At 51.5% G+C, this 24,790-nt stretch overlaps 1 protein-coding gene across 3 annotated transcripts in view; it reads left to right on the forward strand.

Moving 5' to 3' along the window:
• LOC308045895 (protocadherin gamma-C3-like) overlaps nt 1-24,790 on the forward strand; it is a gene marked incomplete at both ends in the record, with an annotated part of 64,310 nt that overhangs the window by 35,889 nt on the left and 3,631 nt on the right. For all 3 annotated transcript variants that reach the window (XM_080353431.1, XM_080353432.1, XM_080353430.1), the window contains 2 exons: nt 7,369-7,427; nt 22,427-22,515. In XM_080353431.1, the coding sequence (XP_080209557.1) occupies nt 7,369-7,427; nt 22,427-22,515 (148 nt within the window). The remainder of the gene's footprint in view (nt 1-7,368; nt 7,428-22,426; nt 22,516-24,790) is intronic.

Raw genomic sequence — 24,790 nt, forward strand, 5'->3', positions numbered from 1 at the left:
ATCCGGTACAGCATCCCAGAGGAGCTCACCCGGGGCGCCTTCGTGGGCAATATCGCGAAGGACCTGGGCACTGATGTGACGAAACTGGCGGCAGCTAATCTACAGGTACTATCGGATTCGGATTCCCAGTACTTCTCAGTCAATGTGAACACCGGCATTATAATGGTCAGTGAGCGGATAGACAGGGAGCAGCTCTGTGGGCAGAACCCCCGCTGCTTCCTCCACCTGAAGCTTGCAATTGAGAACCCAGTAGAGTTTTACCGTATCGAGGTGGAGATCCTGGATATCAATGACAACCCTCCGGAGTTCCCCAGTGATGAGGTATCCTTGCGCATCTACGAGCTGGCATCACTGGGTGCCCGCTTCCCCATCCAGCCTGCTCAGGACCCTGACGTGGGCACCAACACCCTGCAGACCTATCACCTGAGCGCCAATGACAACTTCAACCTCAACGTGAAGGCACGTACAGATGGAGGGAAGTTCCCTGAACTGGTGCTGGAGAGGGCCCTGGACCGGGAACTCAGAGCTTTCCACCACCTGGTCCTGACTGCTGAAGATGGTGGCTCTCCTCCCCAGTCCAGCAAGACACATATCACTATTCAGGTCCTGGATGCCAACGACAACCACCCGGTCTTTGACAGACCATCGTATGGAGCCCGCTTGGTGGAGAACTCGCCGCTGGGCACCCTCGTGGTGAAGTTAAATGCCACCGATGTGGATGAAGGGCCCAACGGAGACATCCGCTACTCCCTCAGCAGCCACAACTCAGCTGCCTTACGCCAGATCTTTGCCATCGATGAGCAAAGTGGAGAGATCCGTGTCCAGGGCAACCTTGACTTCGAGGAGGCAACAGTGTACGAGATCGAAGTGGAGGCCAAGGATATGGGGTCACCCACAATGGAGGAACACTGCAGTGTGGTGGTGGAAATCACTGATGTGAACGACAATGCCCCTGAGGTCATTCTCACCTCCTTCTCCAGCTCCCTGAGCGAGGATGCACCCCCAGGCACAGTGGTGGCTGTGGTACACGTCAGAGACAGGGACTCCGGTGACCAGGGCAAGGTCCAGTGTCACGTGTCTCCAGATCTTCCCTTCCAGCTGCGTAAGGACTATGAACACCAGTACTCACTGCTAACCAGCACCCATTTGGACCGGGAGCATGTTGCCTACTACAACGTCACCATCTCTGCTTCGGACCTGGGCAGTCCTCCGCTCTCCCGCCACACCATCTTGCCAATCACCGTGGCAGATGTCAATGACAACGCACCCCAATTTGAGCAGGCGTCCTATGAAGTGCTGGTGGCAGAAAACAACCCGGTGGGCAGCGTGCTGGTTACAGTCTCTGCTGCTGACCCTGACTCGGAGCAGAACTCCCGCCTCTCTTATTCTATCCTGCGAGCTGGTGGGACAGATCCCGGCCTGGATCCAACGCGCTACCTCTCCATACATCCCACAAGTGGGCAGGTCTCTGCCAAACTCCCCTTTGACTATGAGCAAACCACCTATCTCCAGTTCCACGTGGAGGTCTCTGATGGTGGCTCCCCGGCCCTGAGGAACAGGACCCTGGTTCATATTTTTATAGTGGACCAGAATGACAATGCCCCACGGGTGCATTTCCCCAGGGCCGGGGAGGACTCTGCTGCCCAGTTCCGAATCTCTCCCTCTACCACCCCTCTTGCTCTCATCACTAAGGTGGTGGCGATAGACGCGGACTCGGGGCGTAATGCTTGGCTTTCCTACCACCTTGTGGAAGCCACAGATCCAGGGCTTTTCAGTGTGGCCCTGCGCTCTGGGGAGATCCGGATCATGCGAGCCCTGCAGGAGTCGGATGCTTCTGCGCATGAACTGCTCGTGGTGGTCCGGGATGCTGGGGAGCCCCCGCTCTCCACAGCCATCACGCTGGTGGTGCTGGTGGAGGAGAAGGGCCCAGAGGCCTTACTGGGTTCTGAGACTCGGGCCACCGATGGTGGGGGCTTGCCCACAATTACGCTTTGTCTGATTGTGTCCCTAGTGCTCATCTCCACTGTCTCGCTGGTGGGACTGGCAGCACTGGGTGTGAGGTGCCTCCGGCGGGGCTCTGCGCCTGCCAACCAGGGCTGCTGCGTGGAAAGCGTGAACACGCTTCAGCCCCCTCCCAGTCACATTTTTGGGCACTTGCACTACGAACCTAAGCAAGGGGACATGGTGATGGGCGTCCAGGTGACAGCCACGGCACCCCCTGCCCCGCGTTACCGCTCCTGCTTTTCGCCGGTGTCGGACATCAGCGAGTTCATGTTTGTGAAACCCTCGGTGGGTCCAGCTGGTGCCAACCCGCCGGATGCCACCCTGTGCAGCGAGGTGAGCTCGGGAGCGTGTCCCCTCGCCTGACCGCAGCCCCGGCACCCAACCGGCTCGGGCTGTGGCCCCCCCAAGCCGGCTTTGGGGAGGGGGTGCTCGCCGGTCCCCGCTCCCAGCAGCCGGGCGGGGCGGGGGTTCCCGCTGCCGGGAGTCCCTGGCGCCCTCCCGGCGCTGAGGGGGCGGAGTGGCGGCGGCGGGGCGGGGGCGCTACGCCGTGCGTATTTTGGGGAAGGCGGCGGAGGAGGGAGAGGAGGAGGAGGAGGGAGAGAGAGAAAAAGGAGGAGGAGGAGGAGGAGGGGGCTGTGGAGAGACGTAGAACTGTCACTCGGTCCATCCCCTCTGCTCGCCGACTTTGTGTGCCTTTGCGTGCCGAGGAGCGGCTCAGCCGGCCGGTTTGCGATCGCCCTCCCCCGCCCCCTCCATCCCTCTCTGTCCGGCTCCGGCGGCGGTTTCCTCTCTGCGCAACCCTTTCGGACCTGCCCCCCCACCCCCCGGGGCGCGGGGGCTCCGGCGCGGCGGCGGCTCCCGGGACCGGCAGCGGGGCAGGGGAGGCGGGGGAGGCTGCGCGGAGCTGCCGCCGCTCCGCTCCGCGCTGCTCCGCTCGCACACCCGGCGCGGGATGCTTGGGGGCCGGAGTTGGCCATGGCACCTCCCGCTGCTGCTCGCAGCCCTCTCCTGCCTGCCGGCTCTCAGCAGCGCCCAGCTCCGCTACTCCGTGCCCGAGGACCGAGAGCCGGGCTCCCCGGTGGGCGACCTGGCCAAGGACCTGGGGGTGGAGGTGCGGAGCTTGGTCACCCGTAACCTGCGCCTGGTGAGCGAGGGTGGGCAGCGGCACTTCCAGGTGAACCTAGCAGCAGGTGTGCTGCTCCTCGACAGCAGGCTGGACCGTGAGGCGCTGTGCGGGCAGAACCCCACGTGCGCCCTGCACCTCCAACTCGTCATGGAGAATCCCCTCCAGCTCCACCGCGTCGAGGTGGATGTCCTGGATGTCAACGACAATGCGCCTCAGTTTCCCAAGCCGGAGGTGGTCTTGGAGATCACTGAGGTAGCCAACCCTGGGACTCGGCTACCTCTGGAGGTAGCAGAAGACCCGGATATGGGCTCCAACTCCATCTCCACCTATGAGCTCAGCCTCAGCGAGCATTTTGCCCTGAGTATCAACGTGAGAGGAGATGGTGTTAAAATGCCTGAGATTGTACTTGAAAAAGCACTGGATAGAGAGAAAGTGGCTGTTCATCACCTAACACTGACAGCCCTGGATGGGGGGAATCCAGTGAAATCTGGCACTGCCAAGGTTACCATCCATGTCCTGGATGCAAATGACAACCCTCCTGTCTGCGACCCACCCATATCCAAGGTACATCTGGAGGAGAACGTGCCAGTGGGCACTCTGGTCACCAAGTTGAATGTCACTGACCTGGATGAAGGTCCCAATGGGGATGTGGAATATTCTTTCAAAATTAGCAATAACTCACCTGGTAAATTCACCAAGCTGTTCTCCTTAGATCCCCGGACAGGGGAGATCAGAACCAAAGCTCCACTGGATTATGAGGAATCCAGTGCTTACGAGATTGCGGTTCGAGCCAGGGACAAGGGATCCCCAGCCATGGAAGGACACTGTCACCTGCGGGTGGAATTAATCGATATCAATGATAACAGCCCGGAGATCGTGCTGACCTCTCTCTCCAGCCCGGTGCAGGAAGACGCAACCCCAGGAACAGTGATTGCCCTCATTGGTGTGAAGGACAGCGATTCTGGTGACAATGGGCAGGTCCGTCTGCAGATAGCAAAAGAGCTCCCATTTAAGCTGGTGTCATCTTTTAAAGAGCATTTCTCGCTGGTTACAAATGGTCCCCTTGATCGAGAGAAGGCCAGTGGATACAATATCACGGTGAGGGCTGTGGATTCAGGGTCCCCACAGAGGGCCACACAAAAAACCTTTTACCTCCGAATTGCTGATGTGAATGACAATGCGCCAAATTTCTCCAGCCCTTTTGATACAGCTCACATTCAGGAAAATGCCCTTCCTGGAACTTCTGTCTTTTCAGTGTCAGCATCTGATCCTGATGAGGGTAGCAACGCCAAGCTGTCTTACTCCATCCTGGACAACGGGATGCAGGATGTACCCATCTCAACCTACTTCCGGATAGACCAGGACAATGGCACCATCTACACTGTGCGGGCTTTGGATTATGAGCAGGATAAGGTGTTCCAGGTGCCTGTGGAGGTGAAGGATGCTGGGTCTCCTGCACTGAGTAGCACTGCTGTGGTCCATGTGTTCATCCTGGATGAGAATGACAATGCCCCCACCATTGTCTACCCGTCTGTCCCCAAGGGCTCTGCCTTCCACCAAACCATCCCAGCCTTGGTAGAACCTGGCTATCTGGTCACCAAAATTGTAGCTGTTGATGCTGATAGTGGCCATAATGCCTGGCTGTCCTACCAGCTGCAGGAGACCACTGAGGCTTTGCCTTTCCAAGTGGAACGCCGCTCTGGAGAGATAAGGGTTGCACAGGCTCTCAAGGAGTCAGAAGATCCCCACAGGCTGGTGGTCGAAGTGAGGGACAATGGCACACCGTCTCTCTCGGCCTCAGTGGTAATAGTCATTTCTCCAGAGGAAAACAGTGTGCAGGACTTCGCCAAGTCCTTGGACCTCCCTAAATCTTCTCCCAAGGATACTAACCTAACGCTTTACCTTATCATCTCCTTGGTGTCCATTTCCCTCGTGTCCTGTGTGATGTTTGCTCTGGCGGCTGCCCGATGTCTCAAAGCTGGCACTGCCAGCTGGACCTTCACCGATTGCTGCCGAGGGACTGGCCGCAAGCCGGCCTCCCATTTCCGCGGGCAGATGAAGCCAGATGGCTTCATCAAGTACCTGGACGTGGGAGGAGCGGGCTTGACCTCCCAGGCACAGAATTACACCTCGTGTTTCTCGCCCATGTCCGACCAAAGCGATTTCCTCTTTGTAAAACCTTTCAGCCATTCGAGCACTGCGGAGACCATGGCTGCCTATGAGCAGGTGACCAGCACCTTAGCGAGTCCCTGTGATGGGGTAAGAGATGGGTCTTTCTTACTGTCCTGTCCCTTAAGCGCAATGGTCTGTAATATCCAGGCCAACTGGCTGTTCTTTGGCTGTCCTTCTGCCTAAGAAGGTGGCTTCAGGGGATGTGTGTCACTGTCACCTCCTGGAAGGTGGCAGGTGAAAGTTTTGGCTCGGCTTGCTGGAGGTGGGGGAAGGCGGCGATATGAAATCAAAGTGTTCATAGAAGTGGAAAGTTTTCCCTTGGCCCCGTTTGTACTCTTTTATTTTTAAAGTAATTCTTAGCACGGTCATGAACATGGGTCTTGGGTGTTTAACTTCTTGATTCTGTTTAACCCCTTTATTCTGCGTGGCATACAAACCGGGAGGCAGTAGGAGGTTATCTGAAATCAAAATTTTCGGTATTTCTTTTGCTCTGTTTTAGAGGTGTGTGGTAGAAATTCCTCATTTCTCGACTCTCTAAGTGTTAAAAGGGATAATTTTCCAGCTTAGCCCTTTCGAGCAAGGGACCGAACGCACCATTCAGCACTGAACATTGTGACATTTTTCAGAAAGATCTGGTGACCTTACGTGCCCTTGGGCTTGCAGAGACGTAGGCAGCGGCGTGCTTTGAAAACTTTAGCCACTTGTATTCAGACATCTAAATACGGATGTAGGTGACTGTATTTAGCTGTAGCTTTTGTAACTGGGATATAAAAAGTCAAGTAATTTTGTGTCATAAATGCCTGCCCTAAATTGGAAAGTGATAATTACAACAGGAATTCAAAAAATAGATTGGGAAGGGCTTATCTAGTGCCGGATTGTGTGTCAGCGTGTGCAAAAATGTGTATCTGAAATCTGGAGGGCAAGTATTTAAACAGCTTAATTTGTGTGCAGCATGGGTACCAGTGGGGCCTCTGTTTTAGGGGATTAATTTATTCTAATATATTCTTTCATGAGAATCATCAAAGCTGTGGATAAATTAGTGAAATCACATCTACTAAATAAAAATCTAGGTCAGCTTTACCCGTCTTCACTTTTCCTTAGTAATTGCATGTACAAGCAGAATAATCCTATAAAATTGCTGTTCCACTGTATGGACTGTGAACTGCTCATTCCTAAGGTAGCAGAGAGAAATGTTGTCCTTTCCAGGTAGTATGTTATTATTCTGGAGTTAATTAAGAAGATTAAGATTTTCGGAAGTATGTGTCTTCCAGGCAGCAAACAGTTCTGCTAGTTAGTGCTCTTCACAAAAGCGTGATTCAAACAGGAATATACAAGCCTGCTTCATGTCCTTCCTTATTTACAAAATGTCCATTGTCTGATGGTAAAATAACACGGGCAGAAAGCGATATGGGGGCTTACTAATGAAGTTACAAAGTGTGCTGCTGTGTCTGAAGTTTATTGTGTATCCTAGACAAATAATGCATTTTTCTTTTGCTGTCGGAAGTTTGTTCTTTCCTCTGTCGACAGAAAAATATTGTAATGCTCTGAGGCCTCAACATCTAGGAAAAGTCATTCAAATACGATGTGTGATCTCAGGCAGGGCTTTTTCAGGACAGAAGAAGGACAGATTAGGAAGATCTGTTATCGTTTTACCTTCTGGCATTAAAAGCATCTTTCTTAGTATCAATTAAATCTGCCACCCCCACCCTCTCCCTCCTCCACACTCCTTCCTTTGCTACCAGTGCTCCTGCTGAATTGATGCCCTTATCAATTTATTTCATGCTTCATTTCTTTCACAGCCTGGTTTCCTGAGCTGCTTTGGAAGATTATTCACTGAATGGTTTTTGTCATGCTTTTTAGTATTCATGCTGGTTCAGAAATATGCAGGAAAGGGGCGGGGGGGGGGGGGGGGGGGGTGGTGAGGGGAAGCTTTTTTTTGTTCTAATTGATTTTCTTTACTTGGAAAGAACACACTGATATTCCAGACTGAAATAATCCAGGATCAGTTCACTTTCATTTTCAAAGGCAAGAATGGAGGTATTAAAACTCTTCTGTTTTCTCTGCAGCAAGCTCAGCCTAACACAGACTGGCGCTTCTCTCAGACTCAGAGACCTGGAACAAGTGGGTAAGTGCCTCTTTCTCCATATATGTGTCTGGTGAAGGTGTCTCTCCTTTGTGTGCCACTTTCAGAGCTGGAAAGTCCTTGGCTGGCAGCTCTGAGGATGGGTGTTCCCTGTCATTCGTAGAATTGTCCAACCAAAGAGTCAGAAATAGGGCTGCTGCTGTGTCAGCTCTGTTTGATGCTGGTGTGACAGCTGTTGTTTGCAATAGTGTGTCTGCCTTTGGTGTCTACAGCTCCAGGGGGACAGCCAGGAACTGGGGGGAGCTCCAAGTGAAGTTGTGAGATCGTTAAAGGACTGTAAAATATGCTTCATAGAGAAAGGCTGCTTCTTTAAAGCATATTTTGAGCATTTAGACTAGATTCTGAGTCCAAAAACTTGATTCTTCCCCTTGTGTGGTGGCCACTGGGAATCACTGTGTGAGCCCCTTCACCAGTCGTGGAGCCTCGAGCTCTGCGCTGTTGAAGTGCATTTCTTGCCTTGGCAGGAGCACCTAGTACCAAACCACTACATAAGCCCCCATGGCAGCCAGAAGCTGGGTAGATGAGCCTCAGGTCCCCAAAGGCCCGTTTGAAGAAACATGTCCCAGCCACATCTAACTCAGCAGGAGCAGGTCACCCATGGGACAAGGTCCCTTTAGGATAAGAGGAAATGGCTTCAAGTTGCACCAGGGAAGGTTCAGATTGGATATTAGGAAAAATTTCTTTATGGAAAGAGTTGTGAAGCATTGAAACAGTGTGACCAGGGAAGTGGTTGAGTCACCATCCCTGGAGGTGTTTAAAAGACATGGAGATGGGGTTCTTAGGAACATGGTTTAGTGCTAGAGTTAGGTTATGGTTGGACTTGGTGATCTTGAGGGTGTTTTCCAACCTAAATGATTCTATGATTCTGTGAAATGCCACTCTATGTGCTTTCCCCTATGGACTAATCTGGCTGAATCAGGGTTAGGAACCCTGGATCTAACTTCATTTGTTGGGGAGTTCGGAACCTTTCTTGAATTCCTTGGGAAGTGCCATCTCCAGCACAGGGTGATTCATTAGATTGTCCAGGTGAGGAGTGCCCTGTGTGCTTCCACTTGAGGCTACAGAAGAAATTAAACCTAATGAGTGAGGAGACTCATAGGAAGGAGGTCTCCTAAGGTCTGCTCTTGCTCTCAAAACCATGGCTGAATTTTTTCCAGTTTTCATGTGATGCCAAAAAGATGAGAAGCCCTGGCAGCAGAGCAGAGACCTGCCTCCCGAGGGAGACTCTGCACTCTCTTGCCTCTGGCCCAATGAAATTTGGTTTTCTTGGTACACAGTGAGGAAGCATTGACAAGAAGATGTTGAGCAGGCACCCTTCACCTGGTTCATACAGGCACAAGGATCCTCTTCAGGGGGTGAACTCCCTTGAGTACCATCAGGTTAAGAAAGGACTTAAACTGGGAGTCCACCTTCCTCTTTAGATACTTCAACCAGAGATTATTGTATATGAGGAGACTGGCTCCAGGATAATTTATACGTGTATTTTGGGGGGCATACCCAAGGATTGTGTTCTTGAAGCAATCGGGAGTAAATTTGGATGCTGTGCTTCCTTGGCTGGTGGGATAAGGTGCTACGTCTCCGTGTAAAAGAGAGGAGCTCACTCTTCTGTGCTTTGTCATTGCTGGTGGCCACTCAGGAGGCTTCGGTGGAGGTTTATATGATGCCACAGGGCTCATCGGGTCCTGGATTTTGGTGTTGGAGGTTGCAGTTAAATGTCTGCACCATCTGGTTGTGTCTCAGTCTTTCCTTAGGACTGACTCAATAGCTTAACAGAAAATTAAGCATCTCCTATAGTTAATTTGTTGCAGCAATTTAACTTTGTTACTAGGCTCTTCTGGCTGACAAAGGCAAAATGAAGTGAGGGTTAGATTTAAAGCATATAAAGTGTTCCCACTAGACACCAGCCATGGACTTTAACAACAAGACCATTGCTGGAAGTTTTCTCAGAACTCTGTTGAATTCTCTGTCACTGACAATGTTTTAATCAAGAAAAATCTTTCTAACCATTTATGCTCTAGTTCAAATGACGATTAACAAAGCCCTGTTAATACAGAAGTGCACCAAAGCTGCTATAACAGTTTTATTACGAGAAGTGAGTAAATGGAGCAAGCGCTATTGCTCCCTCTTCTCGCATTGTGCCAGAGCTCTTCAAGGCACAGAGCTGATGCACTGCAGAGCAACTTAACTCAGTGACAGGGACCACTCCAGCTCCTGTCTGATGCTTTTTACAAGCTCCAGCCCCTTCCCAGTGCCTGAGTGGGAGCAGCAGTGTGTGGGGTGGGAAGAGGGCAAGGGGAAAGGCAACCTCAGACTGTCCATGGGGAGCTGAACTGGCGTGACATGTTGGTTCTGGTACATGAGGTACATGTGTGACCTTGGTGCCCATGGTTGTCCCTGAAACAGCCACCAGCAGTTCATGTCAGTGCCTCTCGTGGCAGGGGTTCCCACAGGATGGGCTGGCCCCCTGGTTTGGAGAGGGGTTTTGCCCAAGCACAGGCTGGTACTGAACTAACTCAATGGATTTTCATTCGTGCTGGTTTTCCCCACCTACCTGTGTGCAAATTCCACATTTGCAATGAAACAGCTCTTCTTTATTTTCATTTTTTGGTTTCTTTTATCCTGTTTTAAATTAAATGTCTTTATTCTAAACATGTGTTATGATGCCAAAGGGTAGAAATAGAAAGTACTATCATATGTTCAGTGCCCAGCCCTGCCATGTCACTGCTGATCAAACAGGCAAATCCTGGAAAGCAAGCTGCTCTCTGTTGTGCTCTTCCCCGCGTTTCAGTGTCTGGTGTGTGAATTCCCCGGGCACTGGTTGGTGATACCGGAGGGTGCAAGGGCAGAAACTCTCCAGCACCATGAGCTCCCTGAACTGCAGGGCTCTGCTTGGGGAGCACAGGCTGCCTCTTAACTGAGAAGAAAAGAAGGGATGTGCTCTTAACTGCATTTGCCTGACGCAAATTAAATAGCAATAAAGACAAGGCAGCTTTGACTGGTGGTTTGAATTGATCCCGGAGGGAGTTCGGCATGGATCCTGAGCCAGGAAGCATGCTTAAACCACATTGTGATTCCTCCTTTGCTGTCTTCATGGGAGCTGGAGAAGGGAACAATCTTGTCTTTTCTTAGTGTAGCCCTGCCCACTGAAACAAATCCCACACGTTTCTGAGCACCTGGAACCAGGCAAACCCAGGGTGAGCTCAATAACCTGGGACTGCCTCTCAGTCTTGCACGTCGCTGCATTCACAGCACAGTTACAGGACAACAAAGAGAATTTTTCTTTGTTCTGAAACACAGAAGAGCTCTGGTGCACATGCTCAGGAAATAAGAGCTCAGACAATATCCTCTGAAAATGTGGTGGGGAGTCAGACCTGAGTAGAACGATTCTCAGTCTTGTTTGGTAGAAACAGGAGGATAGATTAATGAATTAAATGATGTTTGTGTTTTCTAAAAAAAATAAAGCATCCTCGCTGTCTCTGGGCAAATGTAAATTACTACAGAATGATACGGAGCAGCAGATGTCATTCCCAGACTAATCAGATCAGTGGCTGTTTTGGAGATTACAGTGATGAATTGTCCCAGACACAAAGTCCAGCAGCGCTGCAGGACATCCCTGTGGGATCAGCGTGGGGTTTCCCTGGGGGGTGTGTATGGAGGACAATACAGGGACCGGGGCTCGTACGAGGGACCCATCTTGTTGCTGTTTAACTAATTGCCAAAGGAACAGAGCCTGGGCCTGTACCCTGCACACTCCTGGTACTTGCCTGATCCTGGTAGCCCTTTGTTCTGATCTCTGTGGGATGGTTTATTCAGGAAAACACTGGGCTCAAGTCAGGATTTCCTTCCTGGAGGGGTGGGGAGGGCTCTGTGTTGCTCACAGGTGGGCACGGGAGGGTGAGACAACCTGGGATGGGAAGAGCTGGTATGTCCTGGGCAGCTCGTGGGAGGAGTGGGGACAATCTCAGCCATGAGGATAGGCTGGAAGAGGATCGCAGGCAGAAGTCAGCCAAGAGACGGTGTCAGGGGACTCACAATGAAGTGGGAAGCAATGTGGAAATCCCCAGTTGGGAGTGGAGGGAGGAGCAAAACATGCGAAGAAGATATAGATTGCCATTTCGCATCCCCCCTCCATTTATTTTCTCCAATCCTGTATCTCCCTGTGTTAATACTTTCTAGCGCTGTTGCCAGCCAGACTCCCTCTCCCAGGGCGAACACAGCCAGTAATGATGTTCGCTTCACTCGCCCATTAAACAGCATCCCAGCTGCCCCATCTGACTGTACTACCCCAGCTGTGCAAAGGGAGGAAGGGGAGTGCAGTAGAAAGGGTTTGCAGCAGTGCCCATAGGAGACCTATGAAGGAAAGGAGTGGGGTTTTTTTTCATTCTTTGTTTCATTTTCACACCTGAGCTCTAAGAATTGGACACACAGGGCTAGTAGCAGCCTGCCTGTGTGTGGTGTGGGATGAGGAGTGGTCCCAAGAGTAGTCCTTAAATGCTCTCAGGTGTGTTCTTGGGGTTCAGAGTGTGCAGACACACTGCTGAAGGGTGACTGCAGCTTGAGGGGCTTCTGCTGTGTGTTTCGGGTGGTTGTAGAATCATAAAATCATTTAGGTTGGAAGAGACCCTCGAGATCATCGAGTCCAACTGTTAAGCCAACACTGGCACTAACCCATGTCCCTGAGGACTTCATCTCTGTGTCTGTTCAACCCCTTCAGGGATGGTGACTCCACCACTGCCCTGGGCAGCTTGTTCCAATGCCCAACAGCCCTTTGGGGAAGAAATGTTTCCTAATGTCCAATCTGACCCTCCTCTGGCCAGCGTGACAGCAGCACCTTGGCGTACCAGGACATGTCTTTGCCAAGGGGACACCATATGTGTGTATCTGGGCGGCCATCCTGGAGGACGCAGCAGCTGGAACCAGAGGACAAAGGCAGAGGGAGACGCAGACATTCATGGGCTTACACGGCACGGGGGTGTATACACGGCAAGAAGACAACTGGCCACAGACACAGGCTTGAGCATGTCCTTCCTAAAAAAAAAAAAAATACTTGCTAACCCAGCAGACACAGGGGTGTCTGCGGGTGTTGTAACCCCGTAGGAATTTACATTGCAGGTTTGTGTAATGTTATAGTGGACATAGTAGCAAGTGCCACAAGGCACAAGCACAGATGCACCAGTGGGGATGTAAAGGTAAACACTGACAGATTTAGCTTCTGTTCACTCTTTCATAGAAAACATGTGAAAAGGGGCACACAGAGATGCTGATCAAGCTGCAGCAGTCCTGTCCCTGCCCTTCAGGGCTGGGTTGCAGAGCCAGGTCCCTGGGGCTGTGATACTTCCATCCCTCTCAAGCTCCACCGTGGCTCTTCTGGCCTCTTTTCATAGCATCACAGATTCACAGAACTGTTTGGGTTGGCAAGGACCTTCAAAGCTCATCCAGTCTAATGCCCTACCATGGGCAGGGACTTATTCACCCAGATCAGGTTGCTCAGAGCCCCGTCCAGCCTGGCCTTGGACATTTCTGGCGATGGGGCTTCCGTAGCTAATCTGGGCAGCCTGTCCCAGTGCTTCACCATCCTCATTGTAAAACGTTTCTTCCTTATGTCCAATGTTACCCTCCCGTCTTTCAGTTTAAGACTGTTGCCCCTTGTCCTGTCATGACAGGCCCTGGTAGAAAGTCTTTCTCTTTCTTATAAGCCTCTTTATTTACTAAAAGGTGCAATAAGGTCTCCCCGGAGCTTCTCTTCTCCAGCTGAACACCCCAGCTCTCTCAGCCTGTCCTCCCAGCAGAGCAGTTCCAGCCTCAGATCATTTCTGTGGCTCCTCTGGCCCCTCTCCAGCAGGGCCATGTGTGTCCTGTGCTGAGGACCCAGAGCTGGATGCTGTGCCCTGGGCTGTGTCATGAGAGCTGAGTAGAGGGACAGAATCACCTCCCTCAACCTGCTGGCCATGCTGCTGGTGATGCAGCCCAGGACACTATTGACTTTCTCGGCTGCAGAGCATGTCGAAAGAAGAGCAGCAAAGCTGGTGAGGGGCTGGAGCACAAGTGTGATGGGAGCGGTTGAGAGAGCTAGGGGGTTCAGCTGGAGAACAGGAGCTGAGGGGAGACCTTCTCTGAACTGCCTGAAAGGAGCTTGGAGCCAGGGGGGTCGGGCTCTTCTCCCCAGGAACAAGCACCAGGAGCAGAGGAAACGGCCTCAAGTTGCACCAGGGGAGGTTCCAATTGGATATTAGTAAAAATTTCTTAATGGAAAGGGCTGTGGGGCATTGGAACAGGCTGCTCAGGGCAGTGGTGGAGTCACCATCCCTGGAGGGGTTTAAAAGATGTGCAGATGAGGTTCTTAAGGACGTGATTTAGAGATAGTCTTGGCAGCGTTGGGTTTACAGCTGGACTCGATCTTATGGTCTTTTTCAAGCTAAATGATTCTATGATTGTGTTTTCCTATTAAATGCTGCAGAGAAAATGCTTCTTTAAAGCATTATGAGGCTGCTCAGAGCCTGACTTTGCTCTGAGCATGCGCTGTGGCCCCATGGTGCAATTTTGGAGAGGATTTGGGGTGCCAAGACAGGCAGGAGCTGTTTTGACACTGGGAGCAGGAGCTGTCTCTGGATAACTGCTCTCCTTTCCCCTCATCCTGTGGAGCTGATACTGGGGCTGGAAGCTGAAGGTTTTGTCACGGTACATCCTGGTCCCACCCCACTTGCCCTTTCATAGCCTGGAGACCACAAAGTTGGTCACCTGTGCTGTGCACGGTGCCTGCGAGCACTCCTGCTTGCAGAGTTCCCCCTTTTGTCTATTGACAGCCCACATTTCAGCAAACCCAGCATTTTAGCATCTTTTTAGATCACGTGGCCTTCTTCAACTGAATGTTTTCTTCCCTTATTGACCATCTTGGGCCAATAATCCTTTTATCTGCATTTGTCACGGCCCTTGAAGTCTGAGCCATCCGGATCCTGCCAGGTGGGACAAAAGCTGGAGAGTCTTTTGTGGAGAAAGGGAAATATCCCTGTGATGCAACATGTTTCTCATTCTGGAAAGCCCCCAGAATACCAGGAGCTTCGTCATCACAGCATTATGTATAGAAATGCTATTTTAGGTAATTTAGCAGGTGCTATGTGTATTAGTTTACGTTTCTCTCTCCACCTGCTTCCTGTGCAGCTGAGCACATGCCATGGCCGGCTGTGGGGGTGCAGGGTCTGACAAATACACAACAACTTTCCAAAGAATTTCTCAAAATACCCTTCCCGGCGTATTTGGGGCCTGGGTGGCGGCAGGATGGGCTGGGTGAAATAATCACTAGTCTCAGCTCTGACTCATCCAGGACGACTAGAAAAGTCCTCGAGGAGGGGGACACTACCACTGGTCCCACTTTTAGAGACACGGTGGCCTTTTGTTCTGCCTCTGCCTGGCCAAGCAGCATCCCAGCGACTCCACTGGCTGGGAGTAATGACTCGCTGGTGCTTTGGGAGCCTTCAAATCTTCCCCCCCGCTTGCCTGCTAACATTTTTCAATCCCATCTTTGCAAAGTCATGATCTGAAAGCTGAGCCTCGTCCAGCCCCTCTCCAGCCCCTGTAATTGCATTACAGAAGCGGCAGAGAATGCGAGGAGTGTGGGGGAAGGGCCGGCAGCATCCTCTGTGAAGGAAGGGAGAAAGAAAGCAGGAAATTGTGGCAGTTTTGGAGCTGGTTCTTTTTTTTTTTTGAGGCTGGAGGAGGCGGGAGGGTGATGGGCTGTGGCTGTGGGAGGCTGGCGCGGGTGGCAGGACAGAGAGATGCTGGCCCTGGAGCTGTCCCCCCAGACGTGGTGCTGTGTCCCCAGCCCACCCCAAGCGTGGAGGAGGCTCAGCATCAGCAGGGATGGATCCATCCCCTATTGCCTGTCACTTTGCCAGCCTGGAAGGGCGCAGGCTGAGATTTTATGTCTGCTGCTGCCGCTGGCTGGGGCTGTGTGTAGGAGGTGGCAGGGAGGGCTTGGAGGAAGCTGGCAGAAGAAATAGCAGTTCAGTGGGGGTCAGGCTTTGGGGGCAGCCTGAGGGGACTGGAGGATGCCCAGGAATGGGGCTGGAGGAATGGGCTGTAAGATACATCCCAGCCCTGGGAGCTTGGTGGGAAGGGGAGGGCAGGGTAAGGAGCTTCTGGGGGAGGTGATGGGAGAGTGGGAGCAGCAGCCGGAGCTGGGGAGACAATGGGAGAGAAAGGAGAAGATGCTGGGAGGAGAAACAAATCCCAGCCACGTCCTCAAAGCCTGAGAGCAGCCAGGACTGTGGGGTGGCAGCGGTGCTGGCTGGAGGGCTGCTGTTGGAGGAGCCAGAAAGCCCCAAATGAGAGCGGAGGGAGGATGATGAGGGAACATCCTCAGGCCAAGTGCTGCCCGCAGCCCTGCCAGGCACCCACGAGGTGCCCGGGTCTTGCCCATGGGGTGCTGGGCTGTCCCCTTCAGCCCCTGGGGCTCTGCCAGCACCACTCTGGCACCAATACATTTCTTCAATTTGTTGTGGTGCTGCTATGGCTCATGTTTCCAGCTGCAGAGCAAGGAAAACAATTTTTCAGGAATCCACCGGGCAGTTGTGCAAATAAATGTTTGCAAGGTCTTCGGCTGCCATAGTGACGAGCTCCATAGCAACCCCGCAAGGAAATGAATAATTCTGTGCTCGAAATGGAGGTTAAAAGGGATGTGGTGGCTGGGGATGTCATAAAATAGTCAGTCAGCAGAGCACCTGGGTCCACCCTGTGCTGCTCAGGAAGCCCTTACAGCCCCTGCACTGTTCTCCCCACCATGTCCTAAGCCCCCTAAGCTGCTGTATCCCCAGGTTTATCTCAAGCGTGGGTTTGCTTCCTTCCCTCTGTTCCTAGCTGGAAGCGTTCCCGAAAATGCAAGCCAGCTCTTTGCTGAGCTTTGAAGTGTGGAGTAGATTTGAACAGGGGAAGAAAAAATCCATTGTGTGGGGGATGGGTTTTTAGGAAAAAAAAAAAAGCAAATTATTCAGTCAATGGCATTTGTATTAAAAACAGTGAGTCCTTGCAGTCATTTCCATAGGAACCAGCCCTCCCATTCCGGGCAGTGGTTAAGGCTGCGCTGAACAGGGAGCAGGGCTGAAAGGGGGGGTCCTGGTCTGCCCACCCCGGGCAGGGGGAGCAGGGCAGGACAGGCTGCTCGCTATTGAACCGGTGATTCACAGCTCTGATTCACAACTCTGTTCTATAGCTGTGGAAGACAGCCAGATCTGCTCATCAGCTGTGTGCTTTTTCCAATGCAATAAGTTATTTTTGGGTGTTTTTTTCCCATGCCTTTGAATTCTGGATGATTGCACTGCAAGTAATTGAGGCACTTGAATTTCCTGCTTAGAGAAGTGAGCTCAATACCATTTTTTGCAATGCTAAGGCATTTCTAAAATAGCTTTTCTGCATGGCATCATGGGGAGCAGGCACACGGCTTTGGGGCTGTTTGTGTAAAATTCAGGAACGCTGGGGGCTGTAGATTTGCAGAAAAGGACCTGGGTGCCAGCAGGTTGAACCGAGTCACCAGTGTGCCCCTGCAGTGATGGAAACTCAGTGCATACTGGGTTTTACTGGTAAGATTGTAGCCAGCAGGTCAGGAGAAGAGATGGTTGCCCTCAATTTGGCATTTATTGGACCATATCTGGAGCACTGTGCCCAGTTTTTGGGCTCCCCACTGCAACAAAGACACGGCCAAATGGGAGCCACCAAAATGATCAGAGGTCTGGAGCCTGTGGCAGGGGACAAGGGGCTGAGAGCTCCTTCTGCTTGGAGGTGTGAGAGTTAGAAGGGTCTCATTGCTGTCTTCAGAGCTGCACAGTGAAAGGATGAGGGTCAACGGGCATGTGTTGCAACAAGAAAAATTCAAAGTAGATATTAGGAAACATTTTTCACCCGATGGTTGTGAAACACTGGGACAGGAGGCCAGAGAGATGGAGAAATCTCCTACCCAAACTGTGGCTGCTCAGAGCCCTGAGGATCTAATACAAAGCTGGAGCCAGCTGGAAGCTTGGCCCTGTTTGAGAGGCGTGTTGGACCTTCCCACCTTTGTCAGGCTGAGTACTTTGTGTCCCTCTCCATCTGAAACACTCTGTGATTTTGTGATCCCACAGGGCATTAAGGGGATGTAGGGCTTTGGTTTTCCCCCTGTCACCGAGGTGTAGCTGTAACACAGGGGCCAGTGAAGTCCACCACGTGAGTTCATGTCTGTTCACTCCCTCTCTAACACCAGAAGAAAGGAAGAGGCTCTGAAACTATCTCCCCATCCTCTGGGGATGATTGTCAGGGTGAGCTGTTCCTTACACGTGTTCCTGCCATCTGAGGCACGGAGACACGGCTCGGACAGGAGGAGCTGCTGTCCAGTGCAGCCCATTGCTTGGAGTGGTAGGAGGGGAGGAAAGAGTGTTTTGGGAGGTGGAAAATGTGACGCTGACATTGCCATGTCAAACAGGGAGTTGAACCTGGGCCTCCAATTTCAAAACAGAGTTCAAACCACCAGAATATTACAATTAAAAAAAAAAAAAAAAAGGATTTGTCACTTCCTTGTGCTTTCTCTTTCCCCATCCCCAGATCCCACCAGTGTGGTGGGGCAGTGTCCAGAGCCAGGAGCAGCAGCTGGGAGGCGTTGGGGTGTTTCTGGGCACTTTTCCTGCAGTGCTGGAGAACCTGGGAACCTCAGGATGGGCAGTTGATGGGGCAGGAGCTGCTGGGGTTAACCAGTGCTGGATGGGTTGTGATTTGCAATGGGGTTTAGGTTCCTAAGTCCTTTATTGGATCTAGCCTGGGGCTCTATTCCCAGCCCTGCTTGTGACATTAACAGGTCTCTACAGCCCCAGGGCTGTCCCCGCCTTGTCCCCACTGCCTGGACAGTTGTACCCACGTCTGAGGAGTCTCATCACAACCATCATACAAGCACTGAAATCAATTTGCAAGAAGAGCAAATCTTGCTTCTGGCTTTCTTGAAATTGTGCCACCGCACATGTTGCGGAGGATGGATATAAATAGATTTTGGGACGCCCTGGGTTGCAGCAGACGGCAGGTATTTTGGAAGCGGTGCTGTTGGCAGGGTCGTGCCGGGGCAGCCTCTGCCACTTTAGGGATTGTTTGCATCCTCTGCAGATACACGATTGTGAGAGCAATGCCCTGTGCCTGGTGCGGATGGATCAGGCAGGTGGCACAGGAGGGGAAGGGACGGGGGGTCGTGTGGTCCTGGCACAGGTCCTGTGTGTCTTTGGCAAAGTTACTTAAGACCAGATTTTCCATAGAGTCCCTGTGACTGTCCGTACACACACCCTTACACTCAGAATCTCAAGGTTCAAAACCATTTGCTTCTTAAATTTCAGGCTTTAGAAGTTTTATTAACAGCTCCTATGTAGTCATTGTATTTGGTACTTCCACCCTGATGTATAGCAACACAAGTATGTAAATAATAGGACAAATAATACAAATACAATTAAGAAATGCTTTCTTAGAAGTTGGATGGGGCTCTGACCAACCTGATCTGGCTGAAGATGTCCCTGGTTGGACCAGATGAGTTTGAAGGTCCCTTCCAACACAAACTATTCTATGATTCTAAGTTCTCAAGCATTTATATAACAGAGGCTACATCTTTATGGATTATCACACACACCGCCTGTCTGTAGCCAATTCAAAAAGCATGTACAAACAGCAATACCTCCAGTACCAAAACGCAAAAAATGATGAAGGCATGGAAAAAAAATGTAAAAAGAAGGTTCCTTTCAAACTATGGAAAATAAAAATTTCTCCTTTGCTAGTAGTGCAAAACAGAAACAAGGATTAAGAAGCACTTAAGTAAAAGCACTAATAGCTTTTATTTTAGGTGATTATGGGCACAAATGATCCTGCAAATTTTGGGAAATCTAGTTTAGCCGAAGTACTTTACACATTAAATGTCATATCTTTGTCCCTAAAGAAAGGCTTAACAGGAGTGGCTTTATACAGCTTCAATGCAGCACAGAGATGTGACTTCAAGAGGAGTAGTATTAAGTTTGTTACATTTACATGTGTGTAGACATTTGACAAACTCGTGTCTCCTGAGGGCTCGCGCTTGTGTTTCAGTAACAGCCATGGTAGCCTAAAGATATAAGCAAGGTGCTGTCAGAGTAAGCTTCTAACAGGAGGTCATGACTTTTCTTAGGTCAACTGGCACAATCACAAAAACATTTCACAAGAGGCTTGAACTGATGCAATGGTGCAATAGTGCTACCTCTCAAGCATGTGCACTTGCCATTTCCCTTGAAACAACTTTGGTGCCAAACCAACCAAGAGCTAACTAAGCCAGGGTTAGAGTTGAGTCAGCTCATCGAGAAGACACTGAATACCAATGCATAAAAAGAAGCATACAGCACTGTATGGCTCTGAGCCAAGGGAATGGGGCCACCTTCTCAGCACTGCTAACCTCTAAATGAAGCTCAGACGACTGATAATAGCTTATGGAGCAAAGGGAAACAAGCTGTTGAACAGCGAACCTCATCTGCGGATCTGAAAGAGAAGTCAGGCTCCAAGACTATCTGAAAACATGCTACATGCAACTTTGTTCAGCTAATTAATTGTACAATTTGAAAGGAATAAGTGATTCTCAGCTCTCCCTTGTGTTCCACAGGTACAAAAGGGAGAGGTGACAAGGGCGTTTGCCCATATGTACCCCTCACCGGGTCCATACCAAGTGGTGTGATCAAGTAGGGCCATGTGGGGCCCGATCAGAGCTCATGGGCACTCTTATCCACCCTGTGCACCTGCAGTTCTTGTGTGAGAACATTTGCACCAGTAGGATGGGGAAAGCTCTTGTGTGCTCAGGGCTTCTTCCTTGCAGAGCTCTGGTGCAGCTGGGACAGTAGCTGCCCATGCTAGAAGGTCACCATGGCAGATAAAACTTTCAAGGACGTGCCTGTGGTCTGTTCCATTTCTGAAATGGCCATATAGAGCCTGTCCTATGTGCGGGGGCTGCAGTGGGTGCAGCTGGCGGGGGCACTCGGGCAGCAGGATGCTCAGCACGGTGCTGAAGAGCCCATCTGCTGCCCAGCATGCAGTGCTGTGTTGGTGCCGGCAGTGCCTGCGCTGGCATTTGCAACGTGTGGGGTGCTGAGTGCTCAAGCGTGGAGCTACTAGTGGGGGACCCCAGAACTGGGGGCAATCTCGGCTGCTTGAGCTTGTCTGAGTGGGGCTTCAGGTTCTGAGCAGGGCTTTGGGGTCTGAGAGGGGGTTCAGGCTCTGATTGGGGCTTTGGGGTCTAAGCGGGGCTTTCGGATATGAGCAACAGAAAACCGGTTACACAACACTGGACTAGGCTGCCCAGGGATGTTGTGGAGTCTCCTTCTCTGCAGACATTCAAACCCACCTGGACACCTTCCTGTGTAACCTCATCTGGGTGTTCCTGCTCCATGGGCGGATTGCACTGGATGAGCTTTCCAGGTCCCTTCCAACCCCTGATATTCTGGGATTCTGTGATTGAGATCTGAGTGGGGCTTTGGGATCTGAGTAGGGCTTTGATGTCCAAGCAAGGCTTTGGGGTCTGAGCGGGGCTTTGGGATCAGAGCGAGGCTTTGGAGTCTGAGTGGGGCTCTGGCATCTGAGGAGGGCTTTGGGGTCTGAGTGGGGTTTTGGGGTCTAAGTGGGGCTTTGGGATCAGAGTGGACCTTTGGGCTCTGAGTGGGGCTTTGAGATCTGAGTGGGGCTTCAGGGTCTGAGCAAGGCTTTGGGGTCTGGCAGCTCCTGAGTGTAAGGGCTGAGACTGCAGCGGTGAAGGAAGAGGAGGAGGCCACCTCCGTGCCTTGCAGTCTGGTGGTTTGAACACTTGCCTGGGAAATGGGCTCATCTCTCTCCTAGGGCTTTCAAACTCCCCCATCTCACTTTTGTAGAGCTCCCTGCTGCAAGAGTGGGGCAGACCTCGTTCCAGGCGAGCCAGTGCACAGCCCAGGGGAGATGCTGGTGCCCAGCGGGCGGCAAGAGCTGCAGGAGCTCAGAGCACCCATCTGGGAGAGGGGAGACAGATGCTCTGGGTGCTTTGGCCACTTAGGGTCAGAGTAGGGGAGGACCCAGGAAGCTGGCAAGATGTTCAGGTCTCTGCTGGAAGCGGGGAGACTCCGGAGGGGCTCTGAGAGCAGAGCCCTGACATCTCCGGCAGGGGAAGTGTCACCACTAGTGAGCAGTGGCCGAGCACAGCTGGCACCTGGAAAACATGAAAGCGGGGCTTGTTAGAGTGCGCACAGACTGCCGATTGTACCCTCGGGTCACAAAACCTCCTTAGTCCAGGTCTGGTAGCATCCTCAGAGGTTTCCCAGGCAGATCTGTGGTGCTCAGCCCCCCCAGTCCCAGGAGACATGCCAGGTGCCCATCTCCTTTCTTTCCCCTCCTGTTGCTTCAGCCTCCCCAGCACTGTTTGCTGCCAGCTCTGTGGAGCTGCCAGCTGCTCTTGGACTCCCTTCAGAGCAAGTTTTAGGGTGCCGGGCAGATGGCTCCATGCTGATCTCAAAGCCCACCATGCCACAGGGTTTTCTCACCTTCCGTCTTATAAATGCACAATGGAATTGTAGCCTGAAATAGCTTGAAAGGTGCATCCACTCACATGGCCTTCAAAAGGAACAGAGTACCTGGTTGTACAAGGGTGCACTCACCCCTGAGGCTTTAGGACCAGAATTTTTTGTGGTATTGCACTATGTATGGTGGGATTTTGAGGCAATGAGGTGCTGGTTGTCTCTGAAGTCAGCAGGAGCTAGACAGGTGTTGCTGGAAACACCACTTAGCCTCCAAGTGCTTTTGGTATTTGTGGTCATTTTTTGAAAGCCTGGTGAGGGATGTAGACCACTGAAAGTGTCTTGACTCTTGAGTGTTATTTAATGAAAGGATTTAAAGCCTGCAAACACCTCTCCTCCAGGAGGTGAGCCCACAGCTTTTCCTTTTCTCTGACAAGCTTGCTCCTCCGGACTGAGCTCTAGTAACTTGCTGTTTCTTTTCTTTTCCCGTAGCTCCCAGAATGGAGAGGAAGGTGGAGCCTGGCCAAACAACCAGTTTGATACGGAGATGCTCCAAGCCATGATCCTGGCCTCAGCAAATGGTTGGTCTCCATTACATGTTGGAAAACCATGGTGCTTGCTCTTGTGTGGACATCTCAGATGCGTACTAGTAGATAAGATGCTAGTGAGATGTATCTGGGTTAGCTGGGGTGGTTTCAAAAGTCCTTCTTCACTCGTGGAAAAGCATTGGTTTCTGTGTTACCCTGCAGAGAAGAGGGGTCAGGAAGGATTCAGGCAGAGGAGACAGCAGGCAGTCATCAGCATCAGGCATGCTGTAGACAGGGTACCTCTTCTGCCCAAACTAGATGATCTATTTACTGTACCGAATGTTATCTGGCTCATGATGCAGTTGTGTTATGTGAAAGAGCCAGTCTTGAGCTGAGATTTTATAAACTGCTTGGTTCCAGAAGGTCTCAGTAGATGAAACCTGTACTGTGTTACAACTTGCTGTATGGTGAGGAGGTTGGAAACCTGGAATATTTGCTTGTGCCTAGAGGCTGGGCCAGGAATCCAGTAACCGCCTGACTCAGTATCCCCTGCAAACCTCATGTCCAGACACGCCGGCATGTGCTCCCTGCTTGCACCAAGTCTGTTGTCAAGCCGTGGCCTCACCAAGGTTTCCCACACTGGCTGCTGCCACTTTTTTGCAGTTGTAGTCACAAGGGTTTGGTTTTGTGTTGGTTTGTTCTGGTTTATGGCTGTGCCATGTGGAAGCGCCGGGCTGGGAGGGGTCTTCCCATGAACCCACCGTCTCCATGGCTTCATATAAAAGACATGCAATTATCACTCTGTGTAGCACTATGGATAAAGAGGGCTGGTTTTCCTACAGCCTTTATTTATAAATACCTCCAAGTCTTTTCCCCCTTGATTTAAAAATAGAAGCAACAGCACAGCCATTAAAACCCCATGCAAAATGCTTTGGATGTTTCCTTTGAGCTGTTGGGAGAGAAGGAATCTGGGGGAGGAGGGATGGCTTTGGTGTTGCTTTCTTGGAAAGCTGCTGCGGCTGAACTTTGCCGTTGTGCAGACACCAGGCAGCCTGGAGACACAGCTGCTGTGGCCGGGGAGCAGGACGAAGGTCTTGGGCAAAGGACTTGTTTACACTCAAGGGAAAGAAACAATGCGAAAATGTGTCTCCACTCTGAAAAAAGACTATGGAAAAATAGCCTCTGGAGCTGCATGTGGTTATTGTCACCCAGTGGCTCCGGATCCGGTTTCCTTGCTCAGAAATAAAGATGTTTTCCTGACTGCGGCTCCAGCGGTCCCTGGGATCTGAGAGCTGAGCAGGTCCCTTCCAGGTTAAACACCCCCTTCCAGGGAGCCCCAGGCCCTGTTGCAGCAAATCTCCCCCAGTTCACAAGTCTCAAACGGTCCTAACCTCTCCCATGGCTCAGGGAGTTAATTTAAATCAGATCCATCCACTAGATAAGGGCTTTCCCTGCTGGGGCCCCAGGGAGAGGATGCTCTGGGTGCCCCATCCTTCTCTCGCCCATGCGGGTCCCTTGCTGTGCTGGATGGATGGATGAGGACATAGCACAAGCTTTTTCCATTAGCACTGTGTTTTCTTGTCTCCCCTGCTCTTTGTCCCCAGCTTTTCTCCTCTCACTCATTAAGCTAGCAGTGTTGATTGGAGCAGGCTTTGATTAGAGGCAGTGCTAATTGTCTGTTAAGCTTTGTGCTGCCCATTAGGACAAGAGGAAATGGCCTCAGGTTATGACAGGGGAGCTTTGGATTGGATGTTAGGAAACATTTCTTCCTGGAAAGGGCTGTTGGGCATTGGAACAGGCTGCCCAGGGGAGTGGTGGAGTCACCATCCCTAGAGGGGTTGAATAGATAGGGACATGTCTTAGTGCTATGTTTAGGTTATGGTTGGACTTGATGATCTTGAGGGTCTCTTCCAACCAAAGGATTCTATGATTCTATCACTGGATAATGGTTCCTGGCTGTTGAAATGATCCTTATCTCTTCCTGTCACCTGCTGAGCTCTGGTTGAGCTGTGGGCTGGCAGGTGGGACACAGTGACACAGATGATGGCACTGTGTGCCATTCGTTCCGAGTGCGAGCTGGTCCTGCACAGAGTGGACGATGCTGACTTGCACCACACTTGAGTCTGTGCCAAGCAGAGACTGCCCAGGGAGGCAGAAGCTCCTTTGATGCTGCTCTGCTCCACAAGCATCTGGAAGGGGCTGGTGATGCTCTGCCTGCATCCCTACCCCATGCTGGGGTTATCCCTCCTCACAGCAAGAGGCAGAGCTGCTCCTGCCAAGCCTGTGCAATCTGAGGATTAAATCCCTTGCCCAAAGCCTAAACCACCCT

This window comes from Nesoenas mayeri, assembly GCF_963082525.1.
Source record: "Nesoenas mayeri genome assembly, chromosome: 14".
NCBI classification, from domain to species: domain Eukaryota; kingdom Metazoa; phylum Chordata; class Aves; order Columbiformes; family Columbidae; genus Nesoenas; species Nesoenas mayeri.